Source organism: Gymnodraco acuticeps, unplaced genomic scaffold, assembly GCF_902827175.1.
Source record: "Gymnodraco acuticeps unplaced genomic scaffold, fGymAcu1.1, whole genome shotgun sequence".
Taxonomy (NCBI): Eukaryota; Metazoa; Chordata; class Actinopteri; order Perciformes; family Bathydraconidae; genus Gymnodraco; species Gymnodraco acuticeps.
In genome coordinates, this window is record NW_022990699.1 from 2,912,511 (window position 1) to 2,937,221 (window position 24,711).

Here is a 24,711-nt window from a genome sequence, read left to right on the forward strand (position 1 = left end):
TCAGGCAGTACAGCAGTTAACAAGACCAATGCACTAGAAAAACTATTAAGACAACCTGGAAGAGAAAGTCCCTTAATCGGACAGCATGACCTGCCTACAACCGGTGTGAAACTCGGACTGTATCTTCACGGACAAAGTGATGTTCTGTCAATTCCTTCATAATCTAATAAACTATTTTAAATAGTCTACAACACATAACCAAGCCAGAATCCTCACAGTGAAAACACAAACTGAATGATATGTTTGTTTGTTTTTGTTTACTGTAAACATATTCCTCCCAAGAAAGTGAGATGAGAGAGCAATCAGCAGAACAAACTCAAGCGGCTTGGACTGGATTCAAATGCAAAGCACGCATTCTAGGTAATACTCTCCAACTGAAGAACCACAAATAGACAATCATGTCAATACGTTGTGAGTGATTCCGTTGTTAACGTATGTAAATCAGCCTGTTAGATATCAATAGGATGTGTACTATGACCTTAAGTGCAAGATCAATATACAACTTTAAATGTATTCATGTGGCAGACACTTTTGAACGAGGCAATGTACAAATGACATCCCATCCAAGCAAACTTCTAGAAGGAGAAACCTTATAGGTTAAGTTTAACAAAGCTCAGTTTGAAAATTACCATTAATCAGTGGCACAAGAATGCATATTAAAAGATTAAGACATAAATAAATAATACGTTTTTTTTTTTTAGAGAGGTTTCTGGCAGAAACATTTAGCAAATCGGTCAATCCTGTAAATAATAAAATAGAAAATATACTGCAATAGAAGAAAAAGACTGCTGACTTCAACTGAAAACATAAAATTGCCATGACTAAACCAACATTTTCCAAGTGTCAAGAATCTATTAATATTTAATAAATGTAAAACCAAAATCAGCAACTGTAATAAATGAACACTAAACAAAAACTTGAACTAATGAGCACAAGGTTACATCTTAATTGTACACAAACTAAAATGGTACTCTGCTTGAAGTCAAATCGATTTTGAAATCTGAAAAACTTTGTTGACGAAAATGATGACAAATAGGATGGCATTGGACGTATACACAATTAATTAAAAACAATGCCTTGAGTTAATAAATGTCCTGCTGTTCAAAGTGCAACTCATTAAGAATAGAATATTAGAAAGGAAAACATGTTAGAAATTGTTTTAATTAAGTAATTGAAAGAAGTTGGTCTACGTATTTATACCTCTTAACACTCCAAAGGGAAAATGTATCTGGATAAAAGAAGGGAAGACAATTCCAGCTACTTCAGGACGATGAACACAACTTTCATTATAGGGTTATAGTCCCTACCTCAGGGGAGGAAGTTACATTTATTCCCACGACTTTACATTGTCTAAAATAGTTGTTTAAAGAAAGAGAACGGCAAAAACATATCTGAGCAGCTTGATCCCATGTTGCAAATATAGATGTCAACATTAAGTCACAACAATTCCTACCTCAGGAGAAGAATCACAGTCTCCAAACACTTCAGCAAAGTCTGAAGGGCTTTTCCTCAGAGTCTGGTCAGCAGGCAGTGTGTTGTCATTGTAAGATGACACGAAATTAAAGTCACTGGTTCTGGAACCTGTTGTCAGGTAGGCGTCATAATTGTAAGCGCTGCGTAAAGTTCCTGTTCCGTCAACATCTGCGTAATTAGGAGGGAGATAAGCGCTGGGGATGGCGACTGCTCCATCAAACAACAGTCTGGGCTTTCTCCTGCGGCAAAACCTCACACCCAGGATGATGATGATGAAGGTGAGGAAAAAGGTGGACACGGCCACCAGCGCGATGATCAGATAAGAGGTCAGTTTGGAGTTCTTCTCATCGTAAGAAATGTCCTTCAGCTCTGGCACCTCAGCCAAGTTATCAGAGATAAGTAAATACATGGAGCAGGTGGCAGAGAGAGAGGGCTGTCCGTTATCTTTCACTGACACAATAAGGTTCTGTTTCATGCTGTCAGACTCAGAAATGTCCCGCTGTGTCCTGATCTCTCCGCTGTGGAGACCAATAGTGAAAAGTCCCGGATCTGTGGATTTGACTATATGATAGGACAGCCAGGCGTTCTGTCCGGAGTCCGCGTCCACCGCGACCACTTTGGACACCAGAGAGCCTCCGTGTGCAGCTTTGGGGACCAGCTCGGTCATGAAGGAGTTGCCCTCCGGGGCGGGGTACAGTATCTGAGGAGAGTTGTCATTCACATCCGATATGAACACACTGACGGTCACGTTGCTGCTGAGCGGAGGAGAGACGTTGTCTCTGGCCATCACGTGCACTTTAAAACTCCTGAACTGTTCATAATCAAACGACCTGACAGCGTGGATCACCCCCGTGTCTCCGTTAACAGACAGATAGGAGGAAACCGGGGCACCGTTCACCTCACCGGGTAACAGAGAATAAATCACGGTACCGTTTTGTCTCCAGTCGGGGTCTCGAGCAGTAACGGAACATAAAGTGGAGCCAGGTTTGTTGTTTTCAGTCACATGTGCGCTGTATGACTGCTCCTCAAACACAGGTGGGTTGTCGTTGATGTCTGCTACAGATAACTGAACAGTTTTAGAGGAGGACAGAGGGGGGAGAGCCCTCGTCAGTGGCAGTGATTGTTATGTTGTAATCAGACACTAGTTCACGGTCCAGTTGTCCTGTGGTCACCAGAGAATAATAGTTTTTAATAGAAGGAACCAACTTAAAAGGGACGTTTTGCTGAATGGAGCAGCGGACCTGTCTGTTATTCTCAGAGTCTCTATCCTGCACGTTAATGATGCCCACCTCTGCACCAGGTGACACGTTCTCAGTTATGGGGTTAGTCAGGGATTTTAAACTGATAACAGGGGCGTTATCATTCACATCAGTGATATAAATGATAACCTTGGTATAAGATGACAGCCCTAAACCATCTTTTGCTTTAACTCGTATTTCAAATGATTTGATAGTTTCATAATCAACAGGACCAATTACTCGTATCACACCAACTTTTCTATCAATACTAAATATCTTCTTGAAATCTTCAGTCACGTGTCCAAATTCATACGTCACATCTCCGTTGACTCCCTCGTCTGCATCAGTAGCACTCACTGTGACAACTAAAGTGTCTACAGGAGAGTTTTCAGGCAAACTGGCTTTATAGACGGCCTGGCTAAACACTGGGGCGTTATCATTAGCATCCAGCACAGTGACGTGTATGACTACAGTAGCTGATCTCTGAGGAGAGCCTCCATCTAAAGCTGTGAGGAGCAAATTGATCTCTTGCTGATTTTCACGATCAAGCTCCTTTTCAAGAACAAGCTCTATTGAGTTTCCATCAACAGCCAAAATGAAATTATCATTATTTTTGAGGCTGTACTGCTGAACTGAATTTTGTCCTACATCCGCATCGTGCGCCTCCTCGAGCACAAAACGAGCTCCCTTACCTGCCAATTCGTGCATTTCTATATTTATAAGTTCTTCCTTAAATTGTGGCGAGTTATCATTAATATCCTGAATGTGAAGACTAATCCGATGGAGCTCGAGGGGATTCTCCAGCACCAGCTCGTGTTTTAGGATGCACGAAGCCTTTTCTCCACAAAGCCCCTCTCGGTCAATCCTGTCGGCAACAATCAACTCTCCGTTATTCAGGTTTATGTCACAGTAACGTTCATCAGTCCCATCGCTGTCAATTCGGGCTCTTCTGTTAGAGAGCGCGCTCCTTTCCAGCCCGAGATCCTTGGCCATATTTCCAATAACTGATCCTCGTTTCATTTCCTCTGGAAAAGAGTAGCTCAAGTCTCCATACGCAGCATGCATGAAATAAACCACTACGAAGAAACCGCACGTTTGAAACGAGATTACGTTGGAATCCATCATCGACTATAAATTCCACAGATTGAAGAAAAGAGAGAATAAAGACAGCTCAACTACATAGCCTAACACAAGGAACAGCAAATCCAGGGTGACTGTCTCTATGTAGGCACAAGAGCAGAATAATGAACGTCCACACAGAAGGAAAAGGAATCCAATCATCTTAAAGCAGGCATATAGCGCCACCGTGAGTTAATTTTGACGACAACACTTACAAAAAAGGTTTTAAATTGACCACATCCTGCGGTTCTCTTCTGGATACAACTATGATAATGTAAAACAAATATTCGAAACATCATTTATCCATTAAACCAGGAAACTTATAAAGTCAACGAGTGTCCCAGTACACAATGTTGGCTTTGAATATTCTACTTATTTCTTGCATATAAACGTATGTCTGATTTGTTTTAAATTGTGTGTTTTGTAACTCTGATGATACAGTCCATATATACTGTTGTTTAGACTTGTTCTATTATTTACTGTTTATATCATCTGATAGTATCCTGTGCAGCCAACTATATAAATGAAATAAAAATACATCAACATACTTTTATTGACTTGTTAGTAATGCTGCAAATAAGGATGTTTTCCCCCTGCTTTTCAAAGTAGTAAAACTACATTTGCAGAAATGACTATAGTCAAGATAAGCACATCTGAAGGGTTGTAAACATGTGGAATACAGCGCACGTGGATCTTCAGTTGGGTTAAACGGGGAAGTAGCTTTTTATATTTTAAAGGAAATTATTTATTTGGAACAATGAGACTCCACCTTTAAAGATTTAACAATTCACATTTTGTTATAGTTATATATTGTTTCCTTCATCTTAACCCAGTCATTAGGCTCTGTTAATGTTTTGATAACATTAACTTCATTTGGATTTCCTAAATTGCTTGGTTTATTTAAATGACTGCAGGGAGAGATCAAAGTATGTTTAGTTTTAAGTTGGAGAAACTAAACAAAAAGCCCCTATCAGCTGTTCAGCACCAAGGACAATTATCACACAGTCAAACATTTCTGTCCGAAAACAGAGGACATAAAGAGCAGTGTCCTGTTCAACAAAAAATACCACAACCCTTAAAATCATCCTGTACCAAGTGTACTATAGACGTGTAAAACACTGCAGATGTACAGAAAGTATGATTCAAGATGATCCCAAAGCTTGACCACACCATAAACAGTAAAATATGCATTGATCCAGTCTCTGCCCTTTTGTACAAAGAGGCTGGATACCCTCCTTAATACCATCAATGATTAGAGATAAATCATACAGTTTGTCAATGTTTATCAACAAGATAACAATAGATGCATTAGATCCAGCTCTGACGACAATATGAAAAACAACAAGACTGGGCAGCACCACCAGGAAACAAATTAAGGCTCATCACTTTTAACCCCGTAAACCCACAGAAAAAAATCAGGCAGGAAAGCATGTTGCAAATACTAATAGACTAGAACAAGTAAAGAAAGTCCCTTACTCTGTCAGCATGACCTGCCCAAACTACCTGTGTGCAACTGGGAGTGCATATTGATGAACAAGTGATGTTCTGTCAAGTTAGAATCTGAAAATCTATCATAATAGGTCTACAAAACACAACCAAGCCAGGATTCTCACAGTGAAAAGACAGACTCAATAATATGTATTGTTTTTTGTTTTTAGTGTCAACATGTTTTTCTCACAACAACAGTAGTTAGAAGATAAAGCAATCAGCAGAATAATCTGAAGTGGTGTGGACTGGACTCAAATGCAAAACACACATAGCCTACTGGTTATGCTCTCATTCTAAATAACGAGAATTAGTAGCATCAGCAAGTCAGTAAGTTGCCAGTTGTTCCGCTGTTAATGTATATAATAAAACATCTGCTGGATAATATTATAAGATTTATACTCTGGCCTCAAGAGTAAGATCAACGTGTAAATGTATTTATGTGGCAGACACATTTTACCAAAGCAATGTGCAAATGACTTCCAATCCAATAACTCAAAAAGAATAGCCCAATGTCCCAGCTCAACATCAGCAATCAACTTAATTTATGCTGACCAAAAGATAACAAGACATCTCCAATAACTATCAGCCACAGTAAATGACAACATTACAGACAATCTGAAAGATTTAGAAAAAATACTTTTGACAATATGAAAACTCTGATGACTTTGAATAAAAACTAAACATTTCCATGACAAGTTCACTCTCGTATAACTAATTTATATGTTTCAAGAATCGATTCATTTACGTAATTTGATTGAAAACAAAAATGATCAAGTGACGTAAATTAACAACGAGCAAAACTCTGATCTAATAAACCTAAGGTTAGTTATTTACTGTACGAAAAAAAAGGAACCGGTTGAAATAAAATATTTCAAAATCTGAACAACAAGCTTGTTCAGGAAACATAATTTTATAAAACACAAACCTTTGCAATAGCTGCTTAACACAGAAGGCACATGGACTGAAACAAGGGATACAAACACACAATGACAATAATGCAACACAACTGAAGAAGCATTAAAACAAATCCTTGAGTTTATCCAGCTATTAATGTGCAATTCACTAAGAATAACATGTTTAAAGGAAACTGTGTTTGAATGTATTTATTTATTCATAAAACATTTGACAAAAGTTGCTGTGCGTGTATTTATATACCTCTAAACACTACAAAGGAGAAATTAATCTGAACAAAGCAGGAAAGAGCTACTTCAGGAGGATGAACACACATTTTAAGATATGGGTTGTGTCCCTACCTCAGGAGAAGAATCACAGTCTCCAAACACTTCAGCAAAGTCTGAAGGGCTTTTCCTCAGAGTCTGGTCAGCAGGCAGTGTGTTGTCATTGTCAGATGACACGAACTTAAAGTCACTGGTTCTGGAACCTGTTGTCAGGTAGGCGTCATAATTGTAAGCGCTGCGTAAAGTTCCTGTTCCGTCAACATCTGTGTAATTAGGAGGGAGATAAGCGCTGGGGATGGCGACTGCTCCATCAAACAACAGTCTGGGCTTTCTCCTGCGACAAAACCTCACACCCAGGATGATGATGATGAAGGTGAGAAAAAAGGTGGACACGGACACCAGCGCGATGATCAGATAAGAAGTCAGTTTGGAGTTCTTCTCATCATAAGAAATGTCCTTCAGTTCTGGCACCTCAGCCAAGTTATCAGAGATAAGTAAATACATGGAGCAGGTGGCAGAGAGAGAGGGCTGTCCGTTATCTTTCACTGACACAACAAGGTTCTGTTTCATGCTGTCAGACTCAGAAATGTCCCGCTGTGTCCTGATCTCTCCGCTGTGGAGACCAATAGTGAAAAGTCCCGGATCAGTGGATTTGACTATATGATAGGACAGCCAGGCGTTCTGTCCGGAGTCCGCGTCCACCGCGATCACTTTGGACACCAGAGAGCCTCCGTGTGCAGCTTTGGGGACCAGCTCGGTCATGAAGGAGTTGCCCTCCGGGGCGGGGTACAGTATCTGAGGAGAGTTGTCATTCACATCAGATATGAACACACTGACGGTCACGTTGCTGCTGAGCGGAGGAGAACCGTTGTCTCTGGCCATCAAGTGCACTTTAAAACTCCTGAACTGTTCATAATCAAACGTCCTCACAGCATGGATCACCCCCGTGTCTCCGTTAACAGACAGATAGGAGGACAACGGGGCACCGTTCACCTCACCGGGTAACAGAGAATAAATCACGGTACCGTTTTGTCTCCAGTCGGGGTCTCGTGCAGTAACGGAACATAAAGTGGAGCCAGGTTTGTTGTTTTCAGTCACATATGCGCTGTATGACTGCTCCTCAAACACAGGTGGGTTGTCGTTGATGTCTGCTACAGATAACTGAACAGTTTTAGAGGAGGACAGAGGGGGAGAGCCCTCGTCAGTGGCAGTGATTGTTATGTTGTAATCAGACACTAGTTCACGGTCCAGTTGTCCTGTGGTCACCAGAGAATAATAGTTTTTAATAGAAGGAACCAATTTAAAAGGGACGTTTTGCTGAATGGAGCAGCGGACCTGTCTGTTATTCTCAGAGTCTCTATCCTGCACGTTAATGATGCCCACCTCTGCACCAGGTGACACGTTCTCAGGTATGGGGTTAGTCAGGGATGTTAAACTGATAACAGGGGCGTTATCATTCACATCAGTGATATCAATGATAACCTTGGCATAAGATGACAGCCCGAGCCCATCTTTTGCTTTAACTCGTATTTCAAATGATTTGGTAGTTTCATAATCAACAGGACCAATTACTCGTATCTCACCAACTTTTCTATCAATACTAAATATCTTCTTGAAATCTTCAGTCACATGTCCAAATTCATACGTCACATCTCCGTTGACTCCCTCGTCTGCATCAGTAGCGCTCACTGTGACAACTACAGTGTCTACAGGAGAGTTTTCAGGCAGACTGGCTTTATAGACGGCCTGGCTAAACACTGGGGCGTTATCATTAGCATCCAGCACAGTGACGTGTATGACTACAGTACCTGATCTCTGAGGAGAGCCTCCATCTAAAGCTGTGAGGAGCAAATTAATCTCTTGCTGATTTTCACGATCAAGCTCCTTTTCAAGAACAAGCTCTATTGTGTTTCCATCAACAGACAAAATGAAATTATCATTATTTTTTAGGCTGTACTGCTGAACTGAATTCTGTCCAACATCCGCATCGTGCGCATCTTCCAGCACAAAACGAGCTCCCTTGTCTGCCGACTCATGAATTTCAATATTTATAAATTCTTCCTTAAATTGTGGCGAATTATCATTTTTATCTTGAATGTGAAGACTAATCCGATGGAGCTCGAGAGGATTCTCCAGCACCAGCTCGTATTTTAGGATGCACGAAGCCTTTTCTCCACAAAGCCCCTCTCGGTCAATCCTGTCGGCAACAATCAACTCTCCGTTATTCAGGTTTATGTCACAGTAACGTTCATCAGTCCCATCGCTGCCAATGCGGGCTCTTCTGTTAGAGAGCGCGCTCCTTTCCAGCCCGAGATCCTTGGCCATATTTCCAATAACCGACCCTCGTTTCATTTCCTCTGGAAAAGAGTAGCTCATGTCTCCATACACGGGATCCAGGAAAATAAGGAGGAAAAAGAAGCCACACGTTTGAAACGAGATTATGTTGGAATCCATCATCGACAATTAATTACTAACAGGCTAAAAAAAAAGCGAACAAAGACAGCTCATCCACATAACACGAATAGCAACTACTGACTGTCCTATAGATAGGAGAACAATAATGAACGTCCACACCAAAGGAAGCAGGAAGACATCTTAAAGCGGGTATATAGCGCCACCTTGAGGTTTTCAAGAATACTCATTTAAAAAAAGTACAAAATGGAAGGTTTCAAATTGAGCATATCCTGCGTTAAACTTCTTATAATCTGTTAATTAAATAGATAAATATTATGAAACACAATAAATATGTGCAACCGCAGTAATCCTTTAGGTTTAACAAGGAAGCAGTGTCAACAAGCACTTGTTACATTAGGCATATGCAGGCTATGCCTTTCATTAATATCTTGTCTTGCATATCAATTCATGAAATTATTGTTTTTACTTATGTTTAGTTCTTGTGAGTATCCAGTCTATACTCTTCTTAAGACAGGGTGTCATGCTAACCGAGAAGCCAGTATTTTTTTTAATAAACGTTTATATTAATTATTTGTTTTCCTTGTTTTGAAAAAAAGGTGAAACTACATTTCCTAATAAAGAACATATTCATTATAACCATTATTGTCACATTTGCAGGGTTGTGAACGTTTGGAAAACCGAGCACCTGAGTCTGTAGCTGTCTGTAAAATGTTCAAAGGATTATTTATGTGACAATCTGTTACATGTTTATAAATACAAAATGTAGATGTTTATAAGTTTACATATTGTACTTACAGCTTTAACCAGTCATAATGTATCCCAGTGGTTTGATCACAACATTAACCTTCATTTTTACTTTCTTATTTCCTTTTGGTATATTCGAAATCAGGGAGAAACCAAAGTAGTATAGTGTTGTAATAAAAAGTGAAAGTGTGGGAAACTTGAATAAAAAGCATCCGAAAGGAAAAGGGAAGTTCAGCACCGAGAACAGAGGAATGAGCCGAGACACTCAAACATACTTGAAAACAGAGGACATAAAGAGCAGTCATATGAACACACAAAGACAATAGCTATCTTTTCCCCTCTCCTGGAAAGAGGGAAAACTCCTTTAATCAGAGTAGAAATTAATTATGCAATTTCTGAATGTGTATCTACAATCCAACTCCAAAATTAAATAAAGACAATCAGGCCAGGCAGCATAGCATATACAACAGTTTATAGCGACAGCAGGAAACAAACAAAGTGGCTGAGAGGCCGAGGCTGGGCCTGTTTGCTCTTTGACACGCTGAGATCAAAACTCTGTTGAATAATAATGAAAACTGGGATGATCAACTTATTTTCCTTAGACATAGACATTGTTATGATAATCAAAGCAATCATTAAACTTGCACAAAAAGTACAACGACCCCGTGTCACCCTCTCTGCCACACAGATACACACCTCACGCAAGTCAACAGGATGATTACTCCCCTGAGTGCTGCCCATAACCATGTGACCCAAAGCAACCAACCCATAGCGATCTAACACATATCTTATAATAATACAAACCAGTACAAAACAAATGTGTATATTCAAAATGCATGACTTTGTACGTGTCATGGCTCCTGCAGTTAATACACATTACTAAAACACAATAAATCCAAGTTAAAAACATCAGGCAGAAGAAACTTTACTAAAATACATGTCCCAGAAAAACTATCTAACCTGAAAGAGAAAGTATTTCCTTCTGTATACCTGTCCAAACTACCTGCATGAAACTCAGACTTTATTCTGATGGAACATTTGACAGAAAGGGACATATAGTGAAAGACAGAGAGAAACCATAGTAATGGTGTGAAGTTGATGAAAGTGTGAAGAGAACTAAACAAAAAGGTGCATCAGCTGTTCAGCACCAAGGACAGAGAAATGAGCCCAGACATTTAAACATATTGGCCTGAAAACATAGGAAATTCAAAAGAGAAAATCACATGAACACACACACACACACACACACACACACACACACACACACAGATAAAAAGGCTGTGTGTGTGTTTTTGTTTCTTAAGAACAAAGTCCATGACCCTTAAAAACTGCCTGCACTGTGACACTATGGACTTGTATAACACTGTGGATCTATAGAGAATATGCTGTTTTAGGGTGATCGCAGAGCCCTACCACACACAGTAAAATACTGATTCAATTGGGCCTAATCCTCTTCTAAAACGGGGGTAATCATCAAAGAATAGAGATACTTTATTGAGTTTGTCAACATGTATCAACAAGGAAAAAGCAGATGGATTAGAGCCAACTCTGACTATATAAAAAAAACGATAATAAAACAAGCAGATCTGGCAGCATATAGCCTAGAAACAAAAATATTGGTATAGATGTATTGCTTTTAATTTGGTAATCCCACAGAAAACAATCAGGCAGTACAGCAGTTAACAAGACTAATGCACTAGAAAAACTATTAAGACAACCTGGAAGAGAAAGTCCCTTAATCGGACAGCATGACCTGCCTACAACCGGTGTGAAACTCGGACTGTATCTTCACGGACAAAGTGATGTTCTGTCAATTCCTTCATAATCTAATCAACTATTTTAAATAGTCTACAACACATAACCAAGCCAGGATCCTCACAGTGAAAACACAAACTGAATGATATGTTTGTTTGTTTTTGTTTACTGTAAACATATTCCTCCCAAGAAAGTGAGATGAGAGAGCAATCAGCAGAACAAACTCAAGCGGCTTGGACTGGATTCAAATGCAAAGCACGCATTCTAGGTAATACTCTCCAACTGAAGAACCACAAATAGACAATCATGTCAATACGTTGTGAGTGATTCCGTTGTTAACGTATGTAAATCAGCCTGTTAGATATCAATAGGATGTGTACTATGACCTTAAGTGCAAGATCAATATACAACTTTAAATGTATTCATGTGGCAGACACTTTTGAACGAGGCAATGTACAAATGACATCCCATCCAAGCAAACTTCTAGAAGGAGAAACCTTATAGGTTAAGTTTAACAAAGCTCAGTTTGAAAATTACCATTAATCAGTGGCACAAGAATGCATATTAAAAGATTAAGACATAAATAAATAATACGGTTTTTTTTTGAGAGAGGTTTCTGGCAGAAACATTTAGCAAATCGGTCAATCCTGTAAATAATAAAATAGAAAATATACTGCAATAGAAGAAAAAGACTGCTGACTTCAACTGAAAACATAAAATTGCCATGACTAAACCAACATTTTCCAAGTGTCAAGAATCTATTAATATTTAATAAATGTAAAACCAAAATCAGCAACTGTAATAAATGAACACTAAACAAAAACTTGAACTAATGAGCACAAGGTTACATCTTAATTGTACACAAACTAAAATGGTACTCTGCTTGAAGTCAAATCGATTTTGAAATCTGAAAAACTTTGTTGACGAAAATGATGACAAATAGGATGGCATTGGACGTATACACAATTAATTAAAAACAATGCCTTGAGTTCATAAATGTCCTGCTGTTCAAAGTAAAACTCATTAAGAATATAATGTTAGAAAGGAAAACATGTTATAAATTGTTTTAATTAAGTAATTGAAAGAAGTTGGTCTACGTATTTATACCTCTTAACACTCCAAAGGGAAAATGTATCTGGATAAAAGAAGGGAAGACAATTCCAGCTACTTCAGGACGATGAACACAACTTTCATTATAGGGTTATAGTCCCTACCTCAGGGGAGGAAGTTACATTTATTCCCACAACTTTACATTGTCTAAAATAGTTGTTTAAAGAAAGAGAACGGCAAAAACATATCTGAGCAGCTTGATCCCATGTTGCAAATATAGATGTCAACATTAAGTCACAACAATTCCTACCTCAGGAGAAGAATCACAGTCTCCAAACACTTCAGCAAAGTCTGAAGGGCTTTTCCTCAGAGTCTGGTCAGCAGGCAGTGTGTTGTCATTGTAAGATGACACGAAATTAAAGTCACTGGTTCTGGAACCTGTTGTCAGGTAGGCGTCATAATTGTAAGCGCTGCGTAAAGTTCCTGTTCCGTCAACATCTGCGTAATTAGGAGGGAGATAAGCGCTGGGGATGGCGACTGCTCCATCAAACAACAGTCTGGGCTTTCTCCTGCGGCAAAACCTCACACCCAGGATGATGATGATGAAGGTGAGGAAAAAGGTGGACACGGCCACCAGCGCGATGATCAGATAAGAGGTCAGTTTGGAGTTCTTCTCATCATAAGAAATGTCCTTCAGTTCTGGCACCTCAGCCAAGTTATCAGAGATAAGTAAATACATGGAGCAGGTGGCAGAGAGAGAGGGCTGTCCGTTATCTTTCACTGACACAACAAGGTTCTGTTTCATGCTGTCAGACTCAGAAATGTCCCGCTGTGTCCTGATCTCTCCGCTGTGGAGACCAATAGTGAAAAGTCCCGGATCAGTGGATTTGACTATATGATAGGACAGCCAGGCGTTCTGTCCGGAGTCCGCGTCCACCGCGATCACTTTGGACACCAGAGAGCCTCCGTGTGCAGCTTTGGGGACCAGCTCGGTCATGAAGGAGTTGCCCTCCGGAGCGGGGTACAGTATCTGAGGAGAGTTGTCATTCACATCCGATATGAACACACTGACGGTCACGTTGCTGCTGAGCGGAGGAGAACCGTTGTCTCTGGCCATCACGTGGACGTTAAAACTCCTGAACTGTTCATAATCAAACGTCCTCACAGCGTGGATCACCCCCGTGTCTCCGTTAACAGACAGATAGGAGGACACCGGGGCACCGTTCACCTCACCGGGTAACAGAGAATAAATCACGGTACCGTTTTGTCTCCAGTCGGGGTCTCGAGCAGTAACGGAACATAAAGTGGAGCCAGGTTTGTTGTTTTCAGTCACATATGCGCTGTAGGACTGCTCCTCAAACACAGGTGGGTTGTCGTTGATGTCTGCTACAGATAACTGAACAGTTTTAGAGGAGGACAGAGGGGGAGAGCCCTCGTCAGTGGCAGTGATTGTTATGTTGTAATCAGACACTAGTTCACGGTCCAGTTGTCCTGTGGTCACCAGAGAATAATAGTTTTTAATAGAAGGAACCAACTTAAAAGGGACGTTTTGCTGAATGGAGCAGCGGACCTGTCTGTTATTCTCAGAGTCTCTATCCTGCACGTTAATGATGCCCACCTCTGCACCAGGTGACACGTTCTCAGGTATGGGGTTAGTCAGGGATTTTAAACTGATAACAGGGGCGTTATCATTCACATTAGTGATATAAATGATAACCTTAGCATAAGATGACAGCCCTAACCCATCTTTTGCTTTAACTCGTATTTCAAATGATTTGGTAGTTTCATAATCAACAGGACCAATTACTCGTATCTCACCAACTTTTCTATCAATACTAAATATCTTCTTGAAATCTTCAGTCACATGTCCAAATTCATAAGTCACATCTCCGTTGACTCCCTCGTCTGCATCAGTAGCGCTCACTGTGACAACTACAGTGTCTACGGGAGAGTTTTCAGGCAGACTGGCTTTATAGACGGCCTGGCTAAACACTGGGGCGTTATCATTAGCATCCAGCACAGTGACGTGTATGACTACAGTACCTGATCTCTGAGGAGAGCCTCCATCTAAAGCTGTGAGGAGCAAATTAATCTCTTGCTGATTTTCACGATCAAGCTCCTTTTCAAGAACAAGCTCTATTGAGTTTCCATCAACAGACAAAATGAAATTATCATTATTTTTGAGGCTGTACTGCTGAACTGAATTCTGTCCTACATCCGCATCGTGCGCATCTTCCAGCACAAAACGAGCTCCCTTGTCTGCCGACTCCTGAATTTCAATATTTATAAATTCTTCCTTAAATTGTGGCGAGTTATCATTTTTATCTTGAATGTGAAGACTAATCCGATGGAGCTCGAGAGGATTCTCCAGCACCAGCTCGTATTTTAGGATGCACGAAGCCTTTTCTCCACAAAGCCCCTCTCGGTCAATCCTGTCGGCAACAATCAACTCCCCGTTATTCAGGTTTATGTCACAGTAACGTTCATCAGTCCCATCGCTGTCAATGCGGGCTCTTCTGTTAGAGAGCGCGCTCCTTTCCAGTCCGAGATCCTTGGCCATATTTCCAATAACCGATCCTCGTTTCATTTCCTCTGGAAAAGAGTAGCTCATGTCTCCATACACGGGATCCAGGAAAATAAGGAGGAAATAGAAGCCACACGTTTGAAACGAGATTATGTTGGAATCCATCATCGACAATGAATTACTAACAGGCTAAAAAAAAAGCGAACAAAGACAGCTCATCCACATAACACGAATAGCAACTACCGACTGTCCTATAGACAGAACAATAATGAACGTCCACACCAAAGGAAGCAGGAAGACATCTTAAAGCGGGTATATAGCGCCACCTTGAGGTTTTCAAGAATACTCATTTAAAAAAAGTACAAAATGGAAGGTTTCAAATTGAGCATATCCTGCGTTAAACTTCTTATAATCTGTTAATTAAATAGATAAATATTATGAAACACAAGAAATATGTGCAACCGCAATCCTTTAGGTTTAACCAAACAGTGTCAACAAGCACTTGTTACATTAGGCATATGCAGGCTATGCCTTTCATTAATATCTTGTCTTGCATATCAATTCATGAAATTATTGTTTTTACTTATGTTTAGTTCTTGTGAGTATCCAGTCTATACTCTTCTTAAAACAGGGTGTCATGCTAACCGAGAAGCCAGTATTTTTTTTAATAAACGTTTATATTAATTATTTGTTTTCCTTGCTTTGAAAAAAAGGTGAAACTACATTTCCTAATAAAGAACATATGCATTATAACCATTATTGTCACATTGGCAGGGTTGTGAACGTTTGGAAAACCGAGCACCTGAGTCTGTAGCTGTCTGTAAAATGTTCAAAGGATTATTTATGTGACAATCTGTTACATGTTTATAAATACAAAATGTAGATGTTTATAAGTTTACATATTGTACTTAAAGCTTTAACCAGTCATAATGTATCCCAGTGGTTTGATCACAACATTAACCTTCATTTTTACTTTCTTATTTCCTTTTGGTATATTCGAAATCAGGGAGAAACCAAAGTAGTATAGTGTTGTAATAAAAAGTGAAAGTGTGGGAAACTTGAATAAAAAGCATCCGAAAGGAAAAGGGAAGTTCAGCACCAAGAACAGAGGAATGAGCCGAGACACTCAAACATACTTGAAAACAGAGGACATAAAGAGCAGTCATATGAACACACAAAGACAATAGCTATCTTTTCCCCTCTCCTGGAAAGAGGGAAAACTCCTTTAATCAGAGTAGAAATTAATTATGCAATTTCTGAATGTGTATCTACAATCCAACTCCAAAATTAAATAAAGACAACCAGGCCAGGCAGCATAGCATATACAACAGTTTATAGCGACAGCAGGAAACAAACAAAGTGGCTGAGAGGCCGAGGCTGGGCCTGTTTGCTCTATGACACGCTGAGATCAAAACTCTGTTGAATAATAATGAAAACTGGGATGATCAACTTATTTTCCTTAGACATAGACATTGTTATGATAATCAAAGCAATCATTAAACTTGCAGTCAACAAAAAGTACAACGACCCCGTATCACCCTCTCTGCCACACAGACACACACCTCACGCAGGTCAACAGGATTATTACTCCCCTGAGTGCTGCCCATAACCATGTGACCCAAAGCAACCAACCCATAGCGATCTAACACATATCTTATAATAATACAAACCAGTACAAAACAAATGTGTATATTCAAAATGCATTACTTTGTACGTGTCATGGCTCCTGCAGTTAATACACATTACTAAAACACAATAAATCCAAGTTAAAAACATCAGGCAGAAGATCCTTTACTAAAATACATGTCCCAGAAAAACTATCTAACCTGAAAGAGAAAGTATTTCCTTCTGTATACCTGTCCAAACTACCTGCATGAAACTCAGACTTTATTCTGATGGAACATTTGACAGAAAGGGACATATAGTGAAAGACAGAGAGAAACCATAGTAATGGTGTGAAGTTGATGAAAGTGTGAAGAGAACTAAACAAAAAGGTGCATCAGCTGTTCAGCACCAAGGACAGAGAAATGAGCCCATACATTTAAACATATTGGCCTGAAAACAGAGGAAATTCAAAAGAGAAAATCACATGAACACACACACAGACACACACACACACACATACACACACACACACACACACACACACACACACACACACACACACACACGCACACACACACACACACTTACACAGATAAAAAGGCTGTGTGTGTGTTTTTATTTCTTAAGAACAAAGTCCATGACCCTTAAAAACTGCCTGCACTGTGACACTATGGACTTGTATAACACTGTGGATCTATAGAGAATATGCTGTTTTAGGGTGATCGCAGAGCCCTACCACACACAGTAAAATACTGATTCAAATGGGCCTAATCCTCTTCTAAAACGCGGGGGTAACCATCAAAGAATAGAGATACTTTATTGAGTTTGTCAACATGTATCAACAAGGAAAAAGCAGATGGATTAGAGCCAACTCTGACTATATAAAAAGGATAATAAAACAAGCAGATCTGGCAGCATATAGATTACAAAAAGACTGGTAAAGACGTATTGCTTTTCATTTGGTAATCCCACAGCAGTTAACAAGACCAATGCAAGTGCAATATGTGCAATATTTGATTTATGTATGTGCAATAGGGAAAGTACTGTACCTGTATGTTTCTTGCTTGTTTCTTTGTCATGTGATATGTGATCTCTGTTCTGTATCTATGACTGATTGTCCTGAATGTTTTATGTTTTATTATCTCGATGCCCAAGAAAAATGTCTCCTAAGGGAGACAATAAAGCTCTATCTATCTATCTATCTATCTATCTATCTATCTATCTATCTATCTATCTATCTATCTATCTATCTATCTATCTATCTATCTATCTATCTATCTATCTATCTATCTATCTATCTATCTATCTATCTATCTATCTATCCATCTAATGCACTAGAAAAACTATTAAGAAAACCTGGAAGAGAAAGTCCCTTAATCGGACAGCATGACCGTCTATACCTGTGTGAAACTCGGACTGTATCTTCACGGACAAAGTGATGTTCTGTCAATTCCTTCATAATCTAATAAGCTATTTAAAATAGTCAACACATAACCAAGCCAGGATCCTCACAGTGAAAACACAAATTGAATTATATGTTGTTGTTGTTTTTTTACTGTAAACATATTCCTCCCAAGAAAGTGAGATGGGAGAGCAATCAGCAGAACAAACTCAAGCGGCTTGGACTGGATTCAAATGCAAAGCATGCATTCTATACTCTCAATACGTTGTGAGTGATTCAGTTGTTAACGTATGTAAATCAGCCTGTTAGATATCAATATAGGATGTGTACTATGACCGTAAGTGCAAGATCAATATACAACTTTAAATGTATTCATGTGGCAGACACTTTTGAACGAGGCAATGTACAAATGACATCCCATCCAAGCAAACTTCTATAAGGAGAAACATTATAGGTTAAGTTTAACAAAGCTCAGTTTGAAAATTACCATAAATCAGTGGCACAAGAATGCTTATTAAAAGATTAAGACATAAATACATAATACGGGTTTTTTGAGGGAGGTTTCTGGCAGAAACATTTAGCAAATCGGTCAATCCTGTAAATAATAAAATAGAAAATATACTGCAATAGAAGAAAAAGACTGCTGACTTCAACTGAAAACATAAAATTGCCATGACTAAACCAACATTTTCCAAGTGTCAAGAATTTATTAATATGTAAAAAGATGTAAAACGAAAATCAGCAAGTGTAATAAATGAACACTAAACAAAAACATCAACTAATGAGCACAAGGTTACATCTTAATTGTACACAAACTAAAATGGTACTCTGCTTGAAGTCAAATAGATTTTGAAATCTGAAAAACTTGCTCGTTGAGGAAAATGATGACAAATAGGATGGCATGGACGTATACACAATTAATTAAAAACAATGCCTTGAGTTCATAAATGTCCTGCTGTTCAAAGTACAACTCATTAAGAATAGAATATTAGAAAGGAAAACATGTTAGAAATTATTTTAATTAAGTATTTGAAAGAAGTTGGTCTATATATTTATACCTCTTAACACTCCAAAGGGAAAATGTATCTGGATAAAAAAAGGGAAGACAATTCCAGCTACTTCAGGACGATGAACACAACTTTCATTATAGGGGTATAGTCCCTACCTCAGGAGAGGAAGTTACATTTATTCCCATGACATTACATTGTCTAAAATAGTCGTTTAAAGAAAGAGAACGGCAAAAACATATCTGAGCAGCTTGATCCCATGTTGCAAATATAGATGTCAACATTAAGTCACAACAATTCCTACCTCAGGAGAAGAATCACAGTCTCCAAACACTCCAGCAAAGTCTGAAGGGCTTTTCCTCAGAGTCTGGTCAGCAGGCAGTGTGTTGTCATTGAAAGATGACACGAAATTAAAGTCACTGGTTCTGGAACCTGTTGTCAGGTAGGCGTCATAATTGTAAGCGCTGCGTAAAGTTCCTGTTCCGTCAACATCTGCGTAATTAGGAGGGAGATGAGCGCTGGGGATGGTGACTGCTCCATCAAACAACAGTCTGGGCTTTCTCCTGCGACAAAACCTCACACCCAGGATGATGATGATGAAGGTGAGGAAAAAGGTGGACACTGACACCAGCGCGATGATCAGATAAGAAGTCAGTTTGGAGTTCTTCTCATCATAAGAAATATCCTTCAGTTCTGGCACCTCAGCCAAGTTATCAGAGATAAGTAAATACATGGAGCAGGTGGCAGAGAGAGAGGGCTGTCCGTTATCTTTCACTGACACAACAAGGTTCTGTTTCATGCTGTCAGACTCAGAAATGTCCCGCTGTGTCCTGATCTCTCCGCTGTGGAGACCAATAGTGAAAAGTCCTGGATCAGTGGATTTGACTATATGATAGGACAGCCAGGCGTTCTGTCCGGAGTCCGCGTCCACCGCGATCACTTTGGACACCAGAGAGCCTCCGTGTGCAGCTTTGGGGACCAGCTCGGTCATGAAGGAGTTGCCCTCCGGGGCGGGGTACAGTATCTGAGGAGAGTTGTCATTCACATCCGATATGAACACACTGACGGTCACGTTGCTGCTGAGCGGAGGAGAACCGTTGTCTCTGGCCATCACGTGCACTTTAAAACTCCTGAACTGTTCATAATCAAACGTCCTCACAGCGTGGATCACCCCTGTGTCTCCGTTAACAGACAGATAGGAGGACACCGGGGCACCGTTCACCTCACCGGGTAACAGAGAATAAATCACGGTACCGTTTTGTCTCCAGTCGGGGTCTCGAGCAGTAACGGAACATAAAGTGGAGCCAGGTTTGTTGTTTTCAGTCACATATGCGCTGTAGGACTGCTCCTCAAACACAGGTGGGTTGTCGTTGATGTCTGCTATAGATAACTGAACAGTTTTAGAGGAGGACAGAGGGCGAGAGCCCTCGTCAGTGGCAGTGATTGTTATGTTGTAATCAGACACTAGTTCACGGTCCAGTTGTCCTGTGGTCACCAGAGAATAATAGTTTTTAATAGAAGGAACCAACTTAAAAGGGACGTTTTGCTGAATGGAGCAGCGGACCTGTCCGTTAGTCTCAGAGTCTCTATCCTGCATGTTAATGATGCCCACCTCTGCACCAGGTGACAAGTTCTCAGGTATGGGGTTAGTCAGGGATTTTAAACTGATAACAGGGGCGTTATCATTCACATCAGTGATATAAATGATAACCTTAGCATAAGATGACAGCCCTAACCCATCTTTTGCTTTAACTCGTATTTCAAATGATTTGGTAGTTTCATAATCAACAGGACCAATTACTCGTATCTCACCAACTTTTCTATCAATACTAAATATCTTCTTGAAATCTTCAGTCACATGACCAAATTCATACGTCACATCTCCGTTGACTCCCTCGTCTGCATCAGTAGCGCTCACTGTGACAACTACAGTGTCTACAGGAGAGTTTTCAGGCAAACTGGCTTTATAGACGGCCTGGCTAAACACTGGGGCGTTATCATTAGCATCCAGCACAGTGACGTGTATGACTACAGTACCTGATCTCTGAGGAGAGCCTCCATCTAAAGCTGTGAGGAGCAAATTAATCTCTTGCTGATTTTCACGATCAAGCTCCTTTTCAAGAACAAGCTCTATTGTGTTTCCATCAACAGACAAAATGAAATTATCATTATTTTTGAGGCTGTACTGCTGAACTGAATTCTGTCCTACATCCGCATCGTGCGCATCTTCCAGCACAAAACGAGCTCCCTTGACTGCCGACTCCTGAATTTCAATATTTATAAATTCTTCCTTAAATTGTGGCGAGTTATCATTTTTATCTTGAATGTGAAGACTAATCCGATGGAGCTCGAGAGGATTCTCCAGCACCAGCTCGTGTTTTAGGATGCACGAAGCCTTTTCTCCACAAAGCCCCTCTCGGTCAATCCTGTCGGCAACAATCAACTCTCCGTTATTCAGGTTTATGTCACAGTAACGTTCATCAGTCCCATCGCTGTCAATGCGGGCTCTTCTGTTAGAGAGCGCGCTCCTTTCCAGCCCGAGATCCTTGGCCATATTTCCAATAACTGATCCTCGTTTCATTTCCTCTGGAAAAGAGTAGCTCATGTCTCCATACACGGGATCCAGGAAAATAAGGAGGAAATAGAAGCCACACGTTTGAAACGAGATTATGTTGGAATCCATCATCGACAATGAATTACTAACAGGCTAAAAAAAAAAGCGAACAAAGACAGCTCATCCACATAACACGAATAGCATCTACTGACTATCCTATAGATAGGAGAACAATAATGAACGTCCACACCAAAGGAAGCAGGAAGACATCTTAAAGCGGGTATATAGCGCCACCTTGAGGTTTTCAAGAATACTCATTTAAAAAAAGTACAAAATGGAAGGTTTCAAATTGAGCATATCCTGCGTTAAACTTCTTATAATCTGTTAATTAAATAGATAAATATTATGAAACACAAGAAATATGTGCAACCGCAGTAATCCTTTAGGTTTAACAAGGAAGCAGTGTCAACAAGCACTTGTTACATTAGGCATATGCAGGCTATGCCTCTCCTATTAATATCTTGTCTTGCATATCAATTCATGAAATTATTGTTTTTACTTATGTTTAGTTCTTGTGAGTATCCAGTCTATACTCTTCTTAAGACAGGGTGTCATGCTAACCGAAAAGCCAGTATTTTTTTTAATAAACGTTTATATTAATTATTTGTTTTCCTTGCTTTGAAAAAAAGGTGAAACTACATTTCCTAATAAAGAACATATTCATTATAACCAATATTGTCACATTGGCAGGGTTGTGAACGTTTGGAAAACCGAGCACCTGAGTCTGTAGCTGTCTGTAAAATGTTCAAAGGATTATTTATGTGACAATCTGTTACATGTTTATAAATACAAAATGTAGATGTTTATAAGCTTACATATTGTACTTACAGCTTTAACCAGTCATAATGTATCCCTGTGGTTTGATCACAACATTAACCTTCATTTTCACTTTCTTATTTCCTTTTGGTATATTCGAAATCAGGGAGAAACCAAAGTAGTATAGTGTTGTAATAAAAAGTGAAAGTGTGGGAAACTTGAATAAAAAGCATCCGAAAAGAAAAGGGATGTTCAGCATCGAGAACAGAGGAATGAGCCGAGACACTCAAACATACTTGAAAACAGAGGACATAAAGAGCAGTCATATGAACACACAAAGACAATAGCTATCTTTTCCCCTCTCCTGGAAAGAGGGAAAACTCCTTTAATCAGAGTAGAAATTAATTATGCAATTTCTGAATGTGTATCTACAATCCAACTCCAAAATTAAATAAAGACAACCAGGCCAGGCAGCATATAAACTGTTGTATATGCATACAACAGTTTATAGCGACAGCAGGAAACAAACAAAGTGGCTGAGAGGCCGAGGCTGGGCCTGTTTGCTCTATGACACGCTGAGATCAAAACTCTGTTGAATAATAATGAAAACTGGGATGATCAACTTATTTTCCTTAGACATAGACATTGTTATGATAATCAAAGCAATCATTAAACTTGCAGTCAACAAAAAGTACAACGACCCCGTATCACCCTCTCTGCCACACAGACACACACCTCACGCAGGTCAACAGGATTATTACTCCCCTGAGTGCTGCCCATAACCATGTGACCCAAAGCAACCAACCCATAGCGATCTAACACATATCTTATAATAATACAAACCAGTACAAAACAAATGTGTATATTCAAAATGCATTACTTTGTACGTGTCATGGCTCCTGCAGTTAATACACATTACTAAAACACAATAAATCCAAGTTAAAAACATCAGGCAGAAGAGCCTTTACTAAAATACATGTCCCAGAAAAACTATCTAACCTGAAAGAGAAAGTATTTCCTTCTGTATACCTGTCCAAACTACCTGCATGAAACTCAGACTTTATTCTGATGGAACATTTGACAGAAAGGGACATATAGTGAAAGACAGAGAGAAACCATAGTAATGGTGTGAAGTTGATGACAGTGTGAAGAGAACTAAACAAAAAGGTGCATCAGCTGTTCAGCACCAAGGACAGAGAAATGAGCCCAGACATTTAAACATATTGGCCTGAAAACAGAGGAAATTCAAAAGAGAAAATCACATGAACACACACACACACACACACACACACAGATAAAAAGGCTGTGTGTGTGTTTTTGTTTCTTAAGAACAAAGTCCTTGACCCTTAAAAACTGCCTGCACTGTGACACTATGGACTTGTATAACACTGTGGATCTATAGAGAATATGCTGTTTTAGGGTGATCGCAGAGCCCTACCACACACAGTAAAATACTGATTCAAATGGGCCTAATCCTCTTCTAAAACGGGGGTAATCATCAAAGAATAGAGATACTTTATTGAGTTTGTCAACATGTATCAACAAGGAAAAAGCAGATGGATTAGAGCCAACTCTAACTATATAAAAAAAACGATAATAAAACAAGCAGATCTGGCAGCATATAGCCTAGAAACAAAAATATTGGTATAGATGTATTGCTTTTAATTTGGTAATCCCACAGAAAACAATCAGGCAGTACAGCAGTTAACAAGACCAATGCACTAGAAAAACTATTAAGACAACCTGGAAGAGAAAGTCCCTTAATCGGACAGCATGACCTGCCTACAACCGGTGTGAAACTCGGACTGTATCTTCACGGACAAAGTGATGTTCTGTCAATTCCTTCATAATCTAATAAACTATTTTAAATAGTCTACAACACATAACCAAGCCAGGATCCTCACAGTGAAAACACAAACTGAATGATATGTTTGTTTGTTTTTGTTTACTGTAAACATATTCCTCCCAAGAAAGTGAGATGAGAGAGCAATCAGCAGAACAAACTCAAGCGGCTTGGACTGGATTCAAATGCAAAGCACGCATTCTAGGTAATACTCTCCAACTGAAGAACCACAAATAGACAATCATGTCAATACGTTGTGAGTGATTCCGTTGTTAACGTATGTAAATCAGCCTGTTAGATATCAATAGGATGTGTACTATAACCTTAAGTGCAAGATCAATATACAACTTTAAATGTATTCATGTGGCAGACACTTTTGAACGAGGCAATGTACAAATGACATCCCATCCAAGCAAACTTCTAGAAGGAGAAACCTTATAGGTTAAGTTTAACAAAGCTCAGTTTGAAAATTACCATTAATCAGTGGCACAAGAATGCAT

The 24,711-nt window shown here is 39.5% G+C and overlaps 4 protein-coding genes across 5 annotated transcripts in view; all 4 read right to left on the reverse strand.

Moving 5' to 3' along the window:
• The window catches only part of LOC117555816 (protocadherin gamma-C5-like), a 248,914-nt gene extending 227,186 nt beyond the window's left edge, over window positions 1-21,728 (reverse strand). Inside the window, exon 1 of one of the 2 annotated variants that reach the window (XM_034230831.1) lies at window positions 19,303-21,728. In XM_034230831.1, the coding sequence (XP_034086722.1) occupies window positions 19,303-21,684 (2,382 nt within the window). In that variant the 5' untranslated portion in view covers window positions 21,685-21,728. The remainder of the gene's footprint in view (window positions 1-19,302) is intronic. The other variant, XM_034230820.1, reaches the window with a different exon arrangement.
• Window positions 759-9,082, reverse strand: LOC117555844 (protocadherin gamma-A11-like). The gene is made up of 2 exons (XM_034230859.1): window positions 6,572-9,082; window positions 759-1,453 (listed from the first exon to the last, which is right to left on the reverse strand). Exons 1-2 carry the CDS (start codon window positions 8,951-8,953, stop codon window positions 1,433-1,435), a joined length of 2,403 nt encoding a protein of 800 aa, XP_034086750.1. The 5' UTR covers window positions 8,954-9,082; the 3' UTR covers window positions 759-1,432.
• Window positions 2,418-3,864, reverse strand: LOC117555847 (protocadherin beta-15-like). The gene has a single exon (XM_034230862.1). The coding sequence runs from the start codon at window positions 3,834-3,836 to the stop codon at window positions 2,550-2,552; it is 1,287 nt and encodes a 428-aa protein (XP_034086753.1). The 5' UTR covers window positions 3,837-3,864; the 3' UTR covers window positions 2,418-2,549.
• On the reverse strand, window positions 12,693-15,216 carry LOC117555845 (protocadherin gamma-A11-like). The gene has a single exon (XM_034230860.1). It carries the CDS (start codon window positions 15,150-15,152, stop codon window positions 12,750-12,752), a length of 2,403 nt encoding a protein of 800 aa, XP_034086751.1. The 5' UTR covers window positions 15,153-15,216; the 3' UTR covers window positions 12,693-12,749.
• Window positions 21,729-24,711: the final 2,983 nt, after the last annotated feature.